Source organism: Kogia breviceps, chromosome 13 (assembly GCF_026419965.1).
Source record: "Kogia breviceps isolate mKogBre1 chromosome 13, mKogBre1 haplotype 1, whole genome shotgun sequence".
Classification (NCBI taxonomy): Eukaryota; Metazoa; Chordata; class Mammalia; order Artiodactyla; family Physeteridae; genus Kogia; species Kogia breviceps.
The window spans coordinates 23,695,196-23,713,446 of NC_081322.1; the positions used below are offsets into that span (position 1 = coordinate 23,695,196).

Sequence of the window (18,251 nt, forward strand, 5' to 3'; positions counted from 1 at the left end):
GAAGCTGGGGTCTTGGTGTTGAGATGGAGATCTCTGGGAGATTTTCGCCATTTGATATTACGTGCAGCTGGGAGGCCTCTTGTGGACCAGTGTCCTGAAGTTGGCTCTCCCACCTCAGAGGCACAGTACTGACTCCTGGCTGGAGCACCAAGAGCCTTTCATCCACTCGGCTCAGAATAAATGGGAGAAAAAGTAGAAAGAAAGAATAAAATAAAGTAGAGTAAAATAAAGTTATTAAAGTAAAGAATAAAAAATAAGAAAAAAAATTTTTAAGTTAAAAAAAAAAATTGGCAGACAGACCCCTAGGACAAATGGTGAAAGTAAAGCTATACAGAGAAAATCACACACAGAAGCATACACATACACACTCACAAAAAGAGAAAAAGGGGAAAAAATAATCTATCTTTGTTCCCAAAGTCCACCTCCTCTATTTGGGATGATTCGTTGTGTGTTCAGGTACAGATGCAGGGTACATCAAGTTGACGGTGGAGATTTCATCCACTGCTCCTGAGGCTGCTGGGAGAGATTTCCCTTTCTCTTGTTTGTTTGCACAGCTCCCGGGGTTCAGCTTTGGGTTTGGCCCCACCTCTGCTTGTAGGTTGCCTGAGGGCATCTGTTCCTCTCTCAGACAGGATGGGGTTGGAGGAGCAGCTGATTCGGGGGCTCTGGCTCACTCACGCCCGCGGGGGAAGGGGCACGGATGCGGGGTGAGTCTGCGGCGGCAGAGGCCAGCGTGACGTTGCACCAGCCTGAGGCGCCCCATGCATTCTTCCGGGGAAGTTGTCCCTGGATCTCGGGACCCTGGCAGTGGTGGGCTGCACAGGCTCCTGGGAGGGGAGGTGTGGAGAGTGACCTGTGCTCGCACACAGGCTTCTTGGTGGCGGCAGACGCAGCGTTAGCGTCTCATGCCCTTCTCTGGGGTCTGCGCTGATAGCCGTGGCTCGTGCCCGTCTCTGGGGCTCCTTTAAGCGGTGCTCTTAAACCCCTCTCCTCGTGCACCAGGAAACACAGAGGCAAGAAAAAATCTCTTGTCTCTTCGGCAGCTCCAGACCTTTTCCCGGACTCCCTCCCGGCTAGCTGTGGCGCACTAGCCCCCTTCAGGCTGGCGCCAACCCCAGTCCTCTGCCCGGGATCCGACCGAGGCCCGAGCCTCAGCTCCCAGCCCCGCCCGCCCTGGCGGGTGAGCAGACAAGCCTCTCGGGCTGGTGAGTGCCGGTCGGCACCGATCCTCTGCGGGAATCTCTCCGCTTTGCCCTCCGCACCCCTGTTGCTGCGCTCTCCTCCCCTGCTCTGAAGCTTCCCCCTCCGCCACCCACCGTCTCCGCCCGCGAAGGGGCTTCTAGTGTGTGGGAACCTTTCCTCCTTTACGGCTCCCTCCCACTGGTGCAGGTCCCGTCCCTATTCTTTGTCTCTGTTTATTTTTTCTTTTGCCCTACCCAGGTGCGTGGGGAGTTTATTGCCTTTTGGGAGGTCTGAGGTCTTCTGCCAGCGTTCGGTGGGTGTTCTATAGGAGAAGTTCCACGTGTAGATGTATTTCTGATGTATTTGTGGGGAGGAAGGTGATCTCTGCGTTTTACTCTTCCGCCATCTTCTGAGGACTCGGCAGGCAGATTCTTGACCACTGTGCCACCAGGGACGTCTCAAAATGTTTTTTTTAATAGCTGGTTTTTGTTTTTAATCCCAGCCCAGCATCCAGTAAATATTCTGTGCTTTTATGTTATGTTGTAGGTCCCTGTGGTCTCTTTTCATCTAGAGCAGTCCCTGGTTCCTTCTTGCAGTTTCTGTTTTCTTCCATAATATTAACTTTTTAAAGAGTGTAGCCATTTGTTTTATAGGATGTTTTATATTTTGGGTTTGTCTGATAGTTTCTTCATGGTGTTATTTAATGTTTTTTCTCTATCCCTGTATTTCTGAAAGTTAGGTCTAGAGCAGTAATCCTCAAAGCGTCATCCCTAAAGCAGCATCATTTGGGGACTTGTGGGGAAAAATAATGCAAATTCTTGGGCCTCCTTCCAAATCTACTGAATTTAACTGTGAATAAAACTCAGGGGGCAGGGTCTAGCCACCCGTGTTTTAACAGGACCTCCAGATATGCTGATAAAAACCTAAAGTTTGAGACCAGTGGTTAAATATTTTCGGCAAGAATACATCATATTTAACTGTGTAAACTTCAAATTACATCACGTCAGAAGAGACAAATGTCAGGATGTCTCATTTGGCTAACCTGGTAACCACCATCTCTTTCCATTGTAAAGGTACACTTTCCCTTTGTAATTAATAAGAAATGTGTGACAGATGCAGGTTTTTAAATGGGAAAAACTTTTAAGAGCTCATAAAATAACACATGTTTATTGGGAAAAACATTCCACATTCCCCCTACAGAACTATTTTCATAGTGACACTCCCTAGAGATCCCTTCCATTACTGTGAATTTTCCCATAGGTTTTTTCTTTTATAGATATAACCTTACTAATTTTCCCTTTTAAAGAAAAATGGAACTATACTGTGCTTTTTTTTCCAGCTTACTTTTAAATTTAGTAGTACATCTTAGACTTGTAGAGCTATGGTGTGCTTTTTAATGGCAGTGTACTGTTTCTATGCAAGGAGATATACACATACGTTTTTAAAAAATAACTTTATTGGAGTATAACTGCTTTACAATGTTCTGTTAGTTTTTGCTGTATAACAAAGTGAATCATCTATACATATACATATATCATCATATCTCTTCCCTCTTGCGTCTCCCTCCACCCTCCCTATCCCACCCCTCTAGGTGGTCACAAAGCACGGAGCTGATCTCCCTGTGCTATGCGGCTGCTTCCCACTAGCTGTCTATTTTACGTTTGGTAGTGTGTATATGTCCATGCCACTCTCTCACTTCGTCCCAGCTTACCCTTCCCCCTCCCTGTGTCCTCAAGTCCATTCTCTACGTCTGCATCCTTATTCCTGTCCTGCCCCTAGGTTCTTCAGAACCTTTTTTTCTTTAGATTCCATATATATGTGTTAGCATACGGTATTTGTTTTTCTCTTTCTGACTTACTTCACTCTGTATGACAGACTCTAGGTCCATCCACCTCACTACAAATAACTGAATTTCGTTTCTTTTTATAGCTGAGTAATATTCCATTGTATATATGTGCCACATCTTCTTAACCCATTCATCTGTCAGTGGACACTTAGGTTGCTTCCATGTCCTGGCTATCGTAAATAGTGCTGCAATGAACATTTTGGTACATGACTGTTTTTGAATTATGGTTTTCTCAGGGTATATGCCCAGTAGTGGGATTGCTGGGTCGTATGGTAGTTCTATTTTTAGTTTCCTAAGGAACCTCCATACTGTTCTCCATAGTGGCTGTATCCATTTACATTCCCACCAACAGTGCAAGAGGGTTCCCTTTTCTCCACAGCCTCTCCAGCATTTATTGTTTGTAGATTTTTTAATGATGGCCATTCTGACCGGTGTGAGATGATACCTCATTGTAGTTTTGATTTGTATTTCTCCAATGATTAGTATACACATACTTTTGCTGCCTGCTTTTTTCACTGAATTTTATATCATGAGCACTTTCCCATGTCCTTGCCTTCACAGTATTCCAGCTTATTAATACAACATAATGTATTTAACCATTCCTATTGTTAGACACTGAAGTTGCTTATAGTTTTTCACTCAAATGCTCTGAACATTTATGTACATAAACTTTTGATTGCTTCTGAGGTTATTTGCTCAGAAGTAGGATAATTGGGTCCAAAGTTAAGAGTTTGTTTAAGGCTCTTGATAAATCTTGGCAAGCTACTTAATTGAAAGGTTGTACCAATTTATATCCTACCAGCAGTATCTGAGCCTCCAACTTCTGCCGTCATTTAATGTTAGCACTTTTTTTCAAGTTTTTCCCAATCGATTAAGGACATTTGATTGTTTAAGTTTTACTTCCTTGTTTACTGGTGAAATTGAACATTTAGAAGGTGGTTATTTGCATTTCATAGAAAAGCCCATTTTAAAACTCTTTGAGCCATGATAGATTGGTTACGACCGTTTTGTAAATAAAACGTCACTTCAGCTATAGCTCAAGCCCAGAGAGGAATGCATTAGGCGAGTGCTGGGATGTCTCAAGGACCTCTCTTTGGTTCAAAGAAGGTGACAGATTGGGATGTAGAATCTGAGTCCTAATTCCAGGTCTCAGGGGAAGGATTCTGGTCCAGCATGAATGAGTCAGCCGTGCCCCAGGAACACATTCGCGTATCCACTTGGGTGCTCTCGGCCGAGCCATTCGTCCATGCAGGGGGCAGGAGGTGGCAGAAAAGGCCAGTCCTAGAAAACAGGCAAAGAGCAGTTCACAGAAGAACGTGAGGGCTGAAGAGACCAAGCAGGAGGTGCTCACCGCATCTGCAGAACTGCTGCTGCTTTTTTATTATGAACGTCTGAGTGTGGAGCATCAGCTGTGTCCCCTGCAGGAGAGGAAGCTGCCGCTGAGCCCTCCATGGCTGGCTCCTGCTCACGCCGGTTCCCTTCTCTGCTTTGGCCCTTGTCAGGTAGTGGGAGTGTGGCCCCGTTGGGTGTTAGAGCCCTACAGGAAGTGTCCAGCTGGGGGGGCACAGAGGGGCACGTGATTGGAAGGTGACAGTCATTTACTCCCTGAAACAGTCCCTTTTTTTTGTTTGTGTTTGCTTGTTTTGGTCATGCGGCCTGTGGTGCCTAACCAGGGATTGAACCCGCACCCTTGGCAGTGAAAGTGAGGAGTCCTAACCATTGGACCGCCAGGGAATTCCCTTGAAGCAATCCCTTTGAACTCCGTCCACGACCTTCTCCACATGCACTTTGACTACTTTCAGTGAAGGGCCAAGAGGATTTGTTCACTGGGAAAGCTGGATGAAAGCCCTGGCTATTCAGCTTCTTGTACTTCCTCTTGCGCAGCCACTGACATTTAAAAAGGGGAGTTGGGGTAGCTCCATACTCCTTGACATAGTTTTTCCTTGCAGTAATAGTCTTGGCAATAATGTTCTAAGACCCATACAGATTCTCTTTTATAGTCTTGGCAATAATGTTCTAAGACCCATACAGATTCTCTTTTACCTATCAGGACTGTGCTGGCTCAGATTGTATATTTACTGTGTATGTATAGTCTCTTAAACCCCTCAGGACTTTTAAATGAGAAAAAGAAAGAAGCTTTTGCCTACACAGAAACATGCTCAGGAATTCTGAAAAATCAGAGTTCCATGAATGCCACGGGAAAAGGCTCAGCTGAGGAGTGGAGGTGTGCTTACCTTCTGTCTGGCCCTTGCTTTGGTACTCCTGAGCCCGCCTCAGGAGTCGAGATGCCAGGTCCCATCCTTAGATCATCTCAGTCACTCACCCTTTGCCCATTGAATCGTAGATGCGGGTTCTGGACAAGCTGATGGTTGAGCGACTCTCAGCAGAGAGGACGGAGTGCCTGAACCGCCTGCAGCAGCACTCGGACTCAGAGAAGCATGAGGGAGAGAAACGGCAGGTGAAAACCAGCATCTGTCCGTGCTGACCTTGCGATTTGCCACTCTTTTCCCCCCCGAGTCAAGGGACTCAGACCCATCTTTGAAAACTCGCAGGCCGAGATCCCCTAAAAGCGTTTGTGTCAAAGAGCGTTCCATTTTTATAACCTGAAATGAAGTCAGTAGGAAGGAGCCTGGAGTTTGGTTCCTGTTTGCGGCTGAATGTGCCGGCAGGCAGGAGGCGGAGCGGTTTGTAGAATGTGCCGGGAAAGCTGAGCTCCGCCCTGGATCCGTGCTGTGTATCGCTCCCCTGCTGGGCCTGCACAAGATTGGGGTCCTGCCCTCGGGCAGTTTGTGGTCCACCCTGGACAGCAGACAGGAAATGAGTACTTGTGAGCGTGTGAGTGAGTTCATGCTCCTAGCGGCCAGACGTGCTTGGTGTGGAAGCCGTGGGAAGCTTCGGCTGTTGGCATCTAAGGTGTCTCTTAAGTCCCTTAATGAAGATCATAGTTAGCTATCGGCTAGGGTGCTGGGTGAATCCTGGGCTTCAGAGGGCCAACAGAGAAGGCCGTGTGGCCTGTGGGAGGCGGGCAATCCAAAATTTCGGGGCTTGTCCAGAAAAGAGCCTATCAAGGTCGAAAAGTCCACATTCTTGAGGTTTTAATTCATAAGCCATGTATCAAAGTCTCCTGATGATTTGTGTACTAACTTGTGGGGTTTGTTTTTTTTTTTTAGATGTCCTTGGTGGATGAATTAAAGACTTGGTGCATGTTAAAGATTCAGAATCTGGAGCTGAAGCTTTCTGGAGATTCTAGGGCCTCCAGGACTAAATCCACACCCTCCACTTGCGAGTCCTCCACAGGTAACCAGACACCAACGTGCAGAGAGAGCCCTTCCATCCCAAGGTGATGAAACCACCCCCCCACCCACCCCCCCGTCGCGTCCTCTTCTGCATCTGAAGGCAGTCTGTGTGACAGGGCTGCGGGAAATACTGGACCGTAATGTGAGCTCTGTAGGGGCAGGGACCATGCTTTGCTCACTGCTGTGTACACAGTTCCTATACAGTAATAAAGCACTCCCATTTAAGTGTTCAGAAGTATTTGAATGAAGGAATAAAAGAATTGTTGATCCGTGACAGCAGTGCAATCTTGATGGTGTCAGAGTTGGACCCCAAAGATGAGGGTGAGGAAAGGCTGTGTCGTCTCAGAAGGGCACTTGCCCCTGCCCTGTGACTCTTTCCCTTTCTTGTCCTTGATCAGCCTTCTACCCTTGGCCAACTCTGTACGGCCTCATTAAAAAACAGTTCATATATCAAAGCTGCCCCAGGGGCTGGATAAGAGATGCTTTGAGCCAGAGCATCTTTCCATTAGCTACAGTGGCTGCACTCAGTGATGATCAGTTGAGGACATTCATTAGCCTTGGTAATTAGACCTCCATGGGGGGATTTTGATATGTCACGTGTTTCATGTTACCATAGGCCATCTCTGTATTTGTGGTTTTGTCTTCTTGGTGCCCATAACAGTGGGGAAAATCCTGGGCAAACTTTTCACGCTAGGACTAGTTACGGAACTTGTCATGGAGCTCTGGGTACGGGTAATAGGACCGCCTCTCCCAGTGGGAGCTTGGATCAAGGAACTAGTAACCGGGGCTGTGGTCTGTAAAGGGCCCGGAAGTTAGGGAATGGGGTTATTTATTCTGATCAGTAAATGCCCGATTCTGTTTTAGGACAAGTAGTGAGGTGTGTCATCCTTAGCGATCAGGAAACGGTAGCCAGAGCCCTTTAGTGTAGATTGAGACAGCCTAAAGGAAAGGCCAGTAACGTTTTTGGCTTAGACGCCACCACTGTGTCTTAACGCAACATCCCTGAAAGCCCTGACAAGCCAGATGATAATCAGGGGAGAAGTGGAGGAGGAAGGACAGGAGAAGTTGCACACGGTGGCTGATGGTTGAGGAGGCTGGTTTACAGGATTTCCGGGACTCTCAAGTGCCAGCCCACGTGACTGTATGAACACGGATTCGCTCTGACTTTTGTTTTCCTTCCGAAACCAGGTGTGGATCAGTCCGTGGTGACCGCAGGTCCAGTAGCAGCCTCTGACAGCCCCCCTCAGGTGGTCAGGCCCAAGGAAAAGGCCCTCGGCTCCACAGCCGCCCACAGACTCCAGCAGGAGCTGTCTTCCTTGGACTGTACAGGCTCCCGACTGAGGAATGTCAAGGTCCAGACAGCCTCGTTACCCTTGAAAGAGGCAGCCAAGTGCGACCCGCAGGCTGGGCCCTGTGTTGACAGAGGCACCCAAACCAAGAAGTCAGGGAAGGGTGGGCAGGCGAGGCACCGCGGGCAGCCGCCACCAGCAGCAGGGGGCGAGCAGACCGCCCCTCACACTCGGGACACCTCCCAAGCGCTGGAGCTCACCCAGTATTTCTTTGAGGCTGTTTCCACCCAGATGGAAAAGTGGTATGAAAGGAAGATTGAAGAAGCACGAAGCCAAGCCAGTCGGAAAGCCCAGCAAGACAAGGCCGCGCTGGAGGAACACATTAAAAGTTTAGAGGAGGAACTTGCTAAACTAAGGACTAAGGTACAGAAGGAAAACTAGGGCCTGGGAAGTGGGACAAGAAAGGATTCCTGGGACTTCCCTGGTGGTCCAGTGGTTGACTCTGTGCTTCCAGTGCAGGGGGGTGGGGGTTCGATCCCTGGTCTGGGAACCAGGATCCCGCATGCCGTGGGGAGGGCGGGGGGGAAGGACTCCTGAGGATTTCCAGTCCTGCGGCTGCAGAAGAGCTATGTCCGAGGTGTCAGTTATTGTACGCATAGCAGAACTTGCCTTTTAAAAAACCACTAATTTCTAAAACGTGCCAGACACATGCTTTCTATGCCCTGAAGTTACGAAGACGCTTGCTTAGTTTCAGGTTTCATTACAGATTTGAAACCTCAGCTCAAGTTCATCTGAAGTTCAGAAGCTCAGATTAAGGGAGCCATGCTAAGAAACTGAAGGATGTGTAAGCCTAAACCCTGATATTCAGGATATGAAACTGTAAATGAAAAGCAAGAAAAAATATTAATCCCTGTGCACTCAAGTCAAGCAGTCATTTGTATCAACATGCCTGCTGTGCCCGGACGCAGTGTCTTTCTGTAAGAGCTGTTTACAGACACGCTGAACCCCCTCCCTCAAGTTCATAGTTCCCCAAATGCTGACATCTTAACCAGGGAACTCACCAAACAAATTTTGAGGAGAAGGATTTTCATGATGTCACAAGATCCAGTATATCGTAAAATGTTTTGAAAAGTCAGAGTGTATTTAAATAATGGGTTAATTGGCTAATAGCACTGGGAATGTCAATGAACTCAAACGAGAAAGGTTCAAATCATTGGATCATGGTTTCTGTATCTTTCAGCCAAAAGAAAGAAATAGTACAATTAAACATAGTGATTTTAAAGTGGATTAATGGAAAAAACATTCACGTAGCAATTACCTGAAATTTCTATAACCTAATTCACAGCCAGTTATCTTAGAGTACCTTTCTGAATGTGAGCTTATTGGTCTACATTTTATAAAGAAATAAGGCTGTTTCTTGAAAGTATTTCATTTTGAGTTGAGTTCTGCATTGAAGAACCTCAAAAGCTTTCCCACTGCTTTGCAGCAACTATGTCAAGGTAAATAACGCAATAAATTGACTTGGATTCCCCAGCTTCAGGGAGCCCTATGGATGTTACTCTGCTCTGTGGAGTATACAAAGTTGCAAAAGTAAGGGTTATGTTGAAACTTTGGATTTAATTATCTTCCAAGCTTCTCATCCCTTGTGGCATTCATTATATTCATCTCCTCAAAATTCCATATATGCATAGAAACCTCGATTCTATTTCTATAAACAGAGGGAACCAAGTAACTGTTGTCTGTAATTTTGAATGAACTTTTGCTCACTGAGCCAAAGAGAAAATATGACTTCTTGACGCGGGAACACCCGGAAAAACAAAAGTTTAGTCCCCTTGTGGTCCGCCCATCACGCTCAGCTGTTTTTCGTTCGTTCTTTTAAAGACAATCTGTGGATCTAGGCGTTCCTAATAAATGTAGATGTATGTCATCATTACAAAACCTGGATAGGGAATTTATCTGATGTTCTCTCAAGTTTATTTTCAGGTTTGTAAGCTCGTCTTGTCGAATTTAAAACTTCAGTGGCACGCTTTAAGTGGGAAAAAAAATGACACAGGGGCAGTCAATATGTCAAATAATAGCCTCAGCCACTTGTCATGCTAGAAAGCTTTTGTGTTTAAAACATTCTAATAATTTAGATAACATAATAGATATAATAATATAAAGGGGTTTAAAGATGGATTTATTGTAGTTAATATACATTAGTTGAACATTCAGACATCTTAAACATTAGGAACAAAACTTCAACATTCAAACAACAGTATAGTTTACAGGGAGCACCCAGACAGTTAATTTGCCTAATCCAAAATACTGATGAAGATGATGAATAAAATGTTTCACCAGCGTTCTATTCTGGCCAACATCTTAATGACCATGCTTCCACATGTGAGAAGAAATTGCTACATAAATCTTCTCTTGGGCTAAACAACAGACTTGGCCTATAATTCAGGAGATAAGCAAAGATGTAAGTGAACAAATAAAATTAAACTGTTCTTTAGAGAGGAAGGGAAAAGCTTGTCCATGAGAATAGTCTTAGTCTCTGGAAGATGAAAATTCAATTTTTCATGTTTTATCCACTTAAAAAAACAAAATCAAAACAAAACCCCACATTAGGTTTTCTTGGGGAGTCTGTGGTATTTGATTCTTGCAAATACAAACCACAGATGCTCTTACATCTTCCACATACAGTGCTGCTAGGAAGAACATCAAAGTCACTGCTTGTCACACGTCATAAAAGGATGGTTTTTAGCTTCAAGATTTTAGATTTACTAGAGATAGCCTGTACTTGAGTATTTGCCAATCAGGCCACACAAAAGAGTAAGTCTTTCTAAGGTTCTCTGTTCAGAAACTGTTCACACATGCTTTTCCTCTGTTCATCAGATGGCTTGACTAATGTACATCTATAGAAAAACCTGAAAATTGGCTTATGCAAGCATTTTAGATTAGCCCGTCCCCCGGTGGCAGAGTATTCAGAACTATTTTTGTCTTGTGGGTTCTGGAGCTGTGGAAGGGCCAGGGTGGCTCGGAATGCAGGCTAGTGACACACCACTGGTTTACACCTCTCCGATGGCACACGGTCCAACACTAGACACTGTTTATCCTGCAAAAGTTTTTCTACATCTTTCAGATGCTGCTTCGATTCTTGGATTAACTTTTTAGATTTGTTCTGTAGGTGAACTGCCAACCCCAGCCTCTTCCACGAGCTTTCACTTTCACTAAATTAACTGTTAAACACATTTGCTCTCTTTCAAAAATGTCCTGAAGTCAACTTCTGTCCCTAATGTATTCTTCAGACTCTGTGTTTTCCTGTCACTGGAGGAGAACCTAATGCACTGAGGAGCTTCCTTAATTAATGATTTATTTTACTTTCCATGTGGATATTAAAGTAACCACATTAGTTTTGACCAGGAGTTGCCTCTTCTTTTTGGTGGGTGTGCTTCAGTGCATTTGTTAAACTTCTCTTTCTTCTTTTTCCTACAAAGTTCTAGATTCCCAGTGGTGATCTTTTTGGAAAGTCCTCTTGAGTATCAGATGCAACACATCTGAAGAACATACCTCAACAACCCTGAGGGTTAATGCAGAAGGACTTTCCAAGGAAGCTCCATGGTGTCTCCTGAGGTCAGTACACCTCCAGCCCTATACCTCACACTGTTTTAAAACAGCTTAATTGACTGACACAATATTATGTATCAATTACATTTCCAAAAAATTGGGGAAAAATGGCTTTATTCAGATATAATTCACATAACATACCTGTAAGATGTACAGTTCAGTAGATTTTAGTATATTCAGAGTTGTGCATTCATATAAATAGAATCATACGATACATGATCTTTTGTGACTGGTCACTTAATGTTTTCAAGGTTCATCCAGGTGTAGCATGTATCAGTACTTCATCCCTTTTTGTTTGCTAAATAATATTTTATTGTGTGGGTAGACCACGTTTTACTTATCCATTAATCAGCTGATGGGCATTTGGATTGTCTACTTTTTGGCTAGTATGAATAATGCTGTTTAACCTTTTGGGCAACTGACAGTCTTTTTTCCAAAGTGGCTGCACAATTTTATAGTCCCACCAGCAGTGTTTAAGGGTTCCAGTTTCTCCACATCCTCACCAACATTTGCAATTATCTCCCTTTTTTTTTTTTTCCGGCGTGCGGGCCTCTTCACTGTTGTGGGCTCTCCCGTTGCGGAGCACAGGCTCTGGACGCGCAGGCTCAGCGGCCATGGCTCACGGGCCCAGCCACTCCGTGGCATGTGGGATCTTCCCGGACCGGGGCACGAACCCGTGTTCCCTGCATCGGCAGGTGGACTCTCAACCACTGCACCACCAGGGAAGCCCTATCTCCCTTTTTAATTATAGCCATTCTAGTGGATGTAAATAGTATCTCTTGGTAGTTTTGATTTGCATTTTCCTAATGATTAATGGTGTTGAACATCTTTTTATGTGTTATCTATTGTACTGATTTTTGCTTCTTCCAAAAACTGCTGACATATCCAAGAATATTTTCAAAATAAAAGGTATGTTTTCAGTGCTAAGACCATTGCTCTTATGCCCTTTTCTTGGCTCTCTCTGATATGCCATGCTCCATGTTTCTGATATTTTGCTCAAGGGCTCTATGTACAGATGGTTTCACTTGGCTTTGGGCTACCCACTGTTGAGCCTAAGCTCAACTAAACACATGGAGACTTTGAAAACCTTTCAGAATAATGCTGTAGTTACGATCTGGCTAAAGCAAGTGTTTTTTCTAACTCTTTGAGCTGCATATTGCCTTGAGTAATCATCATCCGGATTGTATCCTGTAGAAGAAAGTGAAATCTGGTCACTGTTTTAACTGGTTAAACAAGGTACAGTTCTACCATTTTATTTGTTAAAATTAGGAACTAATACTGAGAACTGGCACTGATGCACTTTAGGAAAGCCAAAAGTTAATAATTAGGGGTACACAATGTCTGGCATGCTTTCACACACCCCAGACATACTTCCCAAACCATCATGCTGTAATGTTTATCTTTTCGTGTGTGTGTGTGTGTGTGTGTGTGGTTTAACAGACAAGTTGGGTGGTGCTACTGTAGAGTGTAGATATAGCAAACGTTGTTAAATTTAAAATATCAGTTAAGTGAAAAATCAGTAACATCAAGAGCAATGATCAAGATATACCATCTCAGTGAAATATCCCAAGATATCTATCAAACTTTTTTAAAAAACTCATCAGTACAAAAGGGTCAGGGCCTACCGTCACCATGATCTTGGTCTCACCTCTTCGGTGGCACTTCTGTTTCTTTTGAATTCTTCCCTTGCCCAGTCCTTCAGGTATTTGCGATCAGAATCATTTGGAACTTGCCGAATTGCCTGCAAAATCCTTCTGTAGAGGAGGAGAACTTGTTGCCTTCTCACGAACTGTACAGGGGAGGAGAAATGGCAATTACAGCTGCACAATCGTCAGCCCGGTAGGCTCTTTTCTCTTTGGTTCTCAATTTTGAAAAGGGGAAAGAAAACCACCTTTTTTCTTTTAAGAAAACGGCAAGAAGTTTGTTTGCGTTGTCTCCTTACTCCTTTGTCAAACTTAAAATCAAGAGTACAAGCAGCAGACCAGTCTTTCCCACAGTCACTAGGCAGTGAGGCATCCGGGCTCAAGATGAAGAGCCCGGCCCGCCTCTTGCACCAGGACTGGAGAGTAGCCCCGCCCCCTTGCGCTTCCCGCCCCCCCCCCCCCCCCCCCGCGGCGCGAGGCCCCGCCCGCAAGCCCGAGCCAATCAGAGTCGGGTGCGCGCAGGGTCGTCCGCCCCAGTAGTCCCGGAGACCCCTCTATACAGAATGGGTGCAGGGAGTGGTAGAGAATCGAGCTCAGACCCGGAAAAGCTGCCCTAAGAGGCCGGCGAGGATAGTTGGTACCTGCTTTAGCGTTAGCGTCGCTGGGGGTAAGCGGGAAGCGGCCATCATGTCCAGACAGCGCGGTCCGCCAGAGCCCCAGCGCGCAGGAGCGGAAGTGGGGCGGTGACGGGGCGGGGCGAGCTGGGTTTCCCGGGATGCGGCCGGCGGCAGTTGCGCTGGCTTTGGGAGGCCGGCAGTCAGGCAGTGGGGCAATCGGAACTGAAGCTCAAGGCAGTTTCACTTTGTGTTAGGCTAAGTTTGCTCATCCGTGAAACAGGATAACAGTTCCCGCTTCACAGGTTGTTGTAAGAATGAGATAGTGGTGAGGCATTTAGCCCAGTTCCTGACACGTGGTTAAGTTTCATTAAATGTAAGGATCTGGGGGGTGAGGGAAGAAAACTATCTTAGTATATTCTTTTTGAGATTTAGTGTGTATAGTGAAAAAATACTAAAAATTTACATGTTAATTTCTCAAAGTTTGTGTTCTGCTCGTCTCCTTTTCTCGTTCTTGTCCCTGTACTTTTCTACTGCGAGCATTTTTCCTGGCGTTGTAGTCTTCATGATCGCCCTTAGTTACAAGGCTTTAAATGGTTGTCCCATTGCAGTTTTGAGAATTTTGTGTCACTAGTAACGAGCAACCAAACATCCCTACGCCTTTTCTTCCCCTATAATCGCTTTATCCTCCCCTCAACACACCTCTTACGCTCTTAGGTTATATTAACTGTAAGGGGTTAGTGAATCCCTCCTACTTTTAAAAAACAGGATTGTTCTGAATTAAAATACAGCCCAAAGTGTTCAATTACCCGTTCGTTCACTGAGCATTTACTTGATTGCCTTGCTTGGAATCCTTGGAGCTGCCTTTTCCCAGTTGTGTATTTCTGGCTACTTTTGTGTGTGTGTTTCCTCGTCTGTAAAGTGAAATAACAGCATCTACCCCAGAGCTGTTGTTGTACTGTATTGTATGGAGTGCACTGAGAACAGAACCTGGCGCATATAAGCACTCTAAAGATTTTGAACATTACCAGGCATTGTGTGAATGATGCTAATACCATAACCACATATTTCAAAATTTGTCTACTAATTAGCAATTCATTGGTTTTTTTTTCTCTTTTAAATAGTAGTTAAGTTAAATATCGCTTGCCACTTAGTTACACTTATTTTGTGAATTGTTATGACTTTGGTCCCTTTATGATGATCTAGACTTTTATTCTAATTTTATATGGGATGTTTGCCATATTTTTTAAAATTTTGATCCTTTTCCTTTTATAGCTTTAAGTCTCTATACAGTCACGTGTATTTTCCATTCTTTTGAGCTTTTTCATCTTCTCCCCTTCAGAACTTTAAAAAATTTTCATTGTTAATGTTTAAAATGTTTACTCTATCTAGGATTTTGGTTTATAGCATAATGGGGATATAAGTTCTTTTCCAGTTGTAAACTGTAATTCCAGCACCATTTATTAATTCATTCATATTCCTGGGCTTTGTGATACTCCTGGTAAGGTCTTTTAGGGTTTGAATAACCCTCAGGATAATTTCATCCAGGTCGTTTTTACTTTTTTGTTGTTGTATGTTTTATTATTAGGCAGGAATACTCCCCTGTAGTATCTTGTAAGAGTCTTCTATTAATGGTCTGTATGACCTTTAGAAATGTTTTGTATTATTTTCCTCTAAATCATCTTAGAATCGTTACTGAAATTTTGATTGCGTTGAATCTATAAAGTGAGAACAGACGTTTTTATACTATTTTTTCTTCCCATCCAGAAAGATTCACTCATGCTAGACATTGGTAATGCTGTCACGAGTCATACATGCCCCCTGTCCTTAGAATCACTCTCTGGGTAGGAAGACATAAGTCCAGCGTAGTATTTGTAGATGTTGTCAAGGCTCATACTGTGGGAGCTCATTCTTCTTGGAGGGCTTATCTGAGCTAGGCAAAGTGGGTAAGGGAATTCTAGACAAAGAATTCATGGAACACTGGCAGATTCCAAGGCCCCTGTGGTTTGCTGTGATCAGATCAAATAGTGTGGTGGGGATGCCGGGAGAGAAGGGACAGGGGAGAAGCAACAAGTGGTACCTTCTTCACAGGAACTCAGAAAGATCTCCTTGGATGTTGTATGACGAAGTGCAGCTAGCAAAGTGATTAGTAGCTATTCAAGCTACATTTTATTTACTTTAATATTTATTTAAAAATTTTTGGCTGCGTCGGGTCTTAGTTGCAGCACGCAGGATCTTTTGTTGCGGTGCACGGGCTTCTCTCTACTTGTGGTGCGTGGGCTTGTAGTTTGCGGCACACAGGCTCTCTAGTTGAGGTGCGCAGCCTTCACTGCCCCGCGGCATGTGGGATCTTAGTTCCCTGACCAGGGATCGAACCTGTGTCCCCTGCACTGGAAGGTGGATTCTTTACCTCCAGGGAAGTCCCCCTCAAGCTACATTTTAAGAGAGCTCCAGCTGCACTGCAGTCAGAGGAAAGCAAACGGGAAGACAGAATAAGGTAAATATCCAGAAGTTAGACTGGACAAGATTGGGGTTTGGATGGAGGTGGAGAGGAAGGTAAGGCAAATGTAAAGGTTGAGCTCCAAGTGAGAGAGTGTGAGAGAGCAAGCCTATCCGCAGTAGCTGCTTCTAAGTGACTCAGGTGTGTCACTCTTCCTAACCAACGCCCTCAGTTCCTGATGGGGCTGCTGTGGGTGCTCCTGTGCTAACCAACCCTTTTCCTGTCACAGCACAGACTGAAGATAGCACTCTTGGGTAACTTGCTTACTGAAATTCTTCTGTTCCAGACCCTCTGAGCTATCCCAGGGCCAGGGGAATCACTTATGCTGGTAAAGGGGTTGGGATGCTTCAGCTTAGCTTGTCAATTAAAGGTAGATATGATGGACCGCATCACAGTCATAATGTTGGTGTCTTCCCTCCCTGCTGGAAGATTAAACTTCCTGCCCCACAGAGGCCTTTGGCCAGTGATACATCTCTTACACTCAGATTTCATCTTGGAGCAGCATCTTCACAAGCCATTGTGTGTCCCCACCAGCGTGCCCTTCTTCTGCCATGAGGCCAGCATGCTGAGGCTCACCCACCACAGACATAACCACAAGAAACAGACCCTGACTTGAAATAAGCCCCTGAAGTTGTGCAGTCATGATACACAGCATAAACTAGTGACTAACAGCTGACTGATCCAGCAGCCAAGACCCCCTGGCGCACCTATTACACTTCCATGTTCCGTTAAGAATGGTCACAAGTTACATCAACAGTGGTTTATTTTTTAACAGTTTTCAGAATATAAGCTGCATAGCTTTTTAGAATAAAAAATGATATAACCTCAGGTACATGCTTTAGGACACTTGGTTAAACAACAAGCAAACTCTGTCTTTGAGGACCACCTCAAAAGGGAGGCACACTTCACAGTGTAACTTGATAACAGACATGGAGATAGATGATTACGTCATGGCATGTTGTCTACGAAAGAACATCTGACAGAACTTAACGCAGCACACAGTTAAGTATTCAAGCACTGCTTTTTGGCCAAGTAAAAACTGCCTAAAACCGTTGATGGATTTTTGACTGGAAAAAAAGATGTGGCTGCTTAGTTCTGATACAGCACTTCTTTTCCAGCATAAGACAGGCTTAATTCAACTTGAAATCAGTGTGAGGAATGATTCTTCCTCTTAACTGTTAAGAAAAAATGAACTAAAGAAATAAATTACTACAATAGCAGGAACAATGGCACAGAGAATGAAATAAAGGAAAAATCTTTCCATCATTGCATAGTCTCCCGAAGCAGCAAAGGTGAAGGGGAGGACACTGAAAAGCCACTTCATTCATACATGGCCCAGGGGTCATTTTCTGATGATTTGGGCTCCCATGTCTGGTGGTTTTATAAAAAAAAACCCACACATACCACAAGCCTCCTACCCCCGTAGAGAAGTTAGTTCCTTTTCATAATCAGCACAGTAAAAAAACAACACACCAGACTCTCTAAAAAAAACTGCAGCTGCCTTAGCCACTTGACAGCTTTCAGGTACACGCTGCGGGCTTCACGAAGCCAAGCCTTATGAGAGCAGGGTTAAAAGGGAAGTTCCCTTTAGTCCTTTGCCCAAAGGCCTGACACAGTCCCATGCTTCCAGCAGCACCAGGGTCCCAAGGGTGGGGTGCAGCCTCCTCTTGGGCCAGGACTTCTGAGATGAGCCCGAAGGGCAGCGCCACCCCCCAGGTACGAGACCAGACACCTGCTGCTGCTGTTCCTTCACCGCCCCAAGTTTATTACAAGAACTGGAGCCCAGGTACGGTAGGGAGCATGAAGGGTTTTCTCTAGGCTCTGAAATCGTATTATAAAATAAAATGTATGTTGCAATAAAATTTTTTGTAGCTATTGGGTGAATGTTTATAAATCAAGTCTAAGATTAAATACCATTTTCGAGCTGGGAGTTCAGAAACAGTTGTCCAAAAGGGAGCACCTGGCAAGCAGTGTGACATTCTGACTGCAAAGTCTCACTTAGGACTGTGTTCCTTCTGTTCTACGGGTGGTCAGAGGCCGTCACCAGCTCAAACCACTGCCTGAGAGCATCGCTGAGCGTCTCGGGAAGTGCGTTCACATCGCGTAGGATTATATAGAACGGGAATGGGAACTCTTCCATGTAGGATCGGATTTCAGGCATCTCTCCAGGCCCTTTAAATATTGGTACCTTGATGTCCAAGATAGAATCCTGGCAAGAAAAAACATTTAGAAATAAAAACTAAATCGGTGTCCTTGGCTAGCTCTTTTATGA

General features: G+C 44.8%; 3 protein-coding genes across 14 annotated transcripts in view; 1 reads left to right on the forward strand and 2 right to left on the reverse strand.

Moving 5' to 3' along the window:
• ANKRD6 (ankyrin repeat domain 6) overlaps nucleotides 1-11,185 on the forward strand; it is a 202,359-nt gene extending 191,174 nt beyond the window's left edge. For 5 of the 8 annotated variants that reach the window (XM_059083235.2, XM_067011474.1, XM_067011470.1 and 2 more), the window contains 3 exons: nucleotides 5,373-5,486; nucleotides 6,199-6,325; nucleotides 7,513-8,130. In XM_059083235.2, coding sequence (XP_058939218.1) covers nucleotides 5,373-5,486; nucleotides 6,199-6,325; nucleotides 7,513-8,054 — 783 coding nt within the window. In that variant the 3' untranslated portion in view covers nucleotides 8,055-8,130. Of the gene's footprint in view, nucleotides 1-5,372; nucleotides 5,487-6,198; nucleotides 6,326-7,512; nucleotides 8,131-11,092 lie in introns of those variants that run through there. The other 3 variants (XM_067011472.1, XM_067011475.1, XM_067011471.1) reach the window with 2 other exon arrangements.
• Nucleotides 9,772-13,599, reverse strand: LYRM2 (LYR motif containing 2). Its single transcript, XM_059083262.2, has 3 exons — nucleotides 13,507-13,599; nucleotides 12,871-13,011; nucleotides 9,772-12,410 (listed from the first exon to the last, which is right to left on the reverse strand). The coding sequence occupies exons 1-3, from the start codon at nucleotides 13,552-13,554 to the stop codon at nucleotides 12,330-12,332; spliced, it is 270 nt and encodes an 89-aa protein (XP_058939245.1). The 5' UTR covers nucleotides 13,555-13,599; the 3' UTR covers nucleotides 9,772-12,329.
• Nucleotides 13,600-16,724: 3,125 nt separating this feature from the next.
• Nucleotides 16,725-18,251, reverse strand: part of MDN1 (midasin AAA ATPase 1) — a 153,657-nt gene continuing 152,130 nt past the window's right edge. For all 5 annotated transcript variants that reach the window (XM_059083214.2, XM_067011467.1, XM_067011468.1 and 2 more), the window contains one exon: nucleotides 16,725-18,188. In XM_059083214.2, the coding sequence (XP_058939197.1) occupies nucleotides 18,000-18,188 (189 nt within the window). In that variant the 3' untranslated portion in view covers nucleotides 16,725-17,999. The remainder of the gene's footprint in view (nucleotides 18,189-18,251) is intronic.

Excerpts from the sequence above, each read along its gene's own strand:
- LYRM2 (XM_059083262.2), bottom strand. The coding sequence starts at position 13,554 with ATGATGGCCGCTTCCCGCTTACCCCCAGCGACGCTAACGCTAAAGCAG. Across the intron at positions 13,012-13,506 it reads CGACGCTAACGCTAAAGCAG|TTCGTGAGAAGGCAACAAGT; the intron begins GTACCAACTATC and ends TCCCCTGTACAG. Across the intron at positions 12,411-12,870 it reads ACAGAAGTGCCACCGAAGAG|GATACAATCCGGATGATGAT; the intron begins GTGAGACCAAGA and ends TTTCTTCTACAG.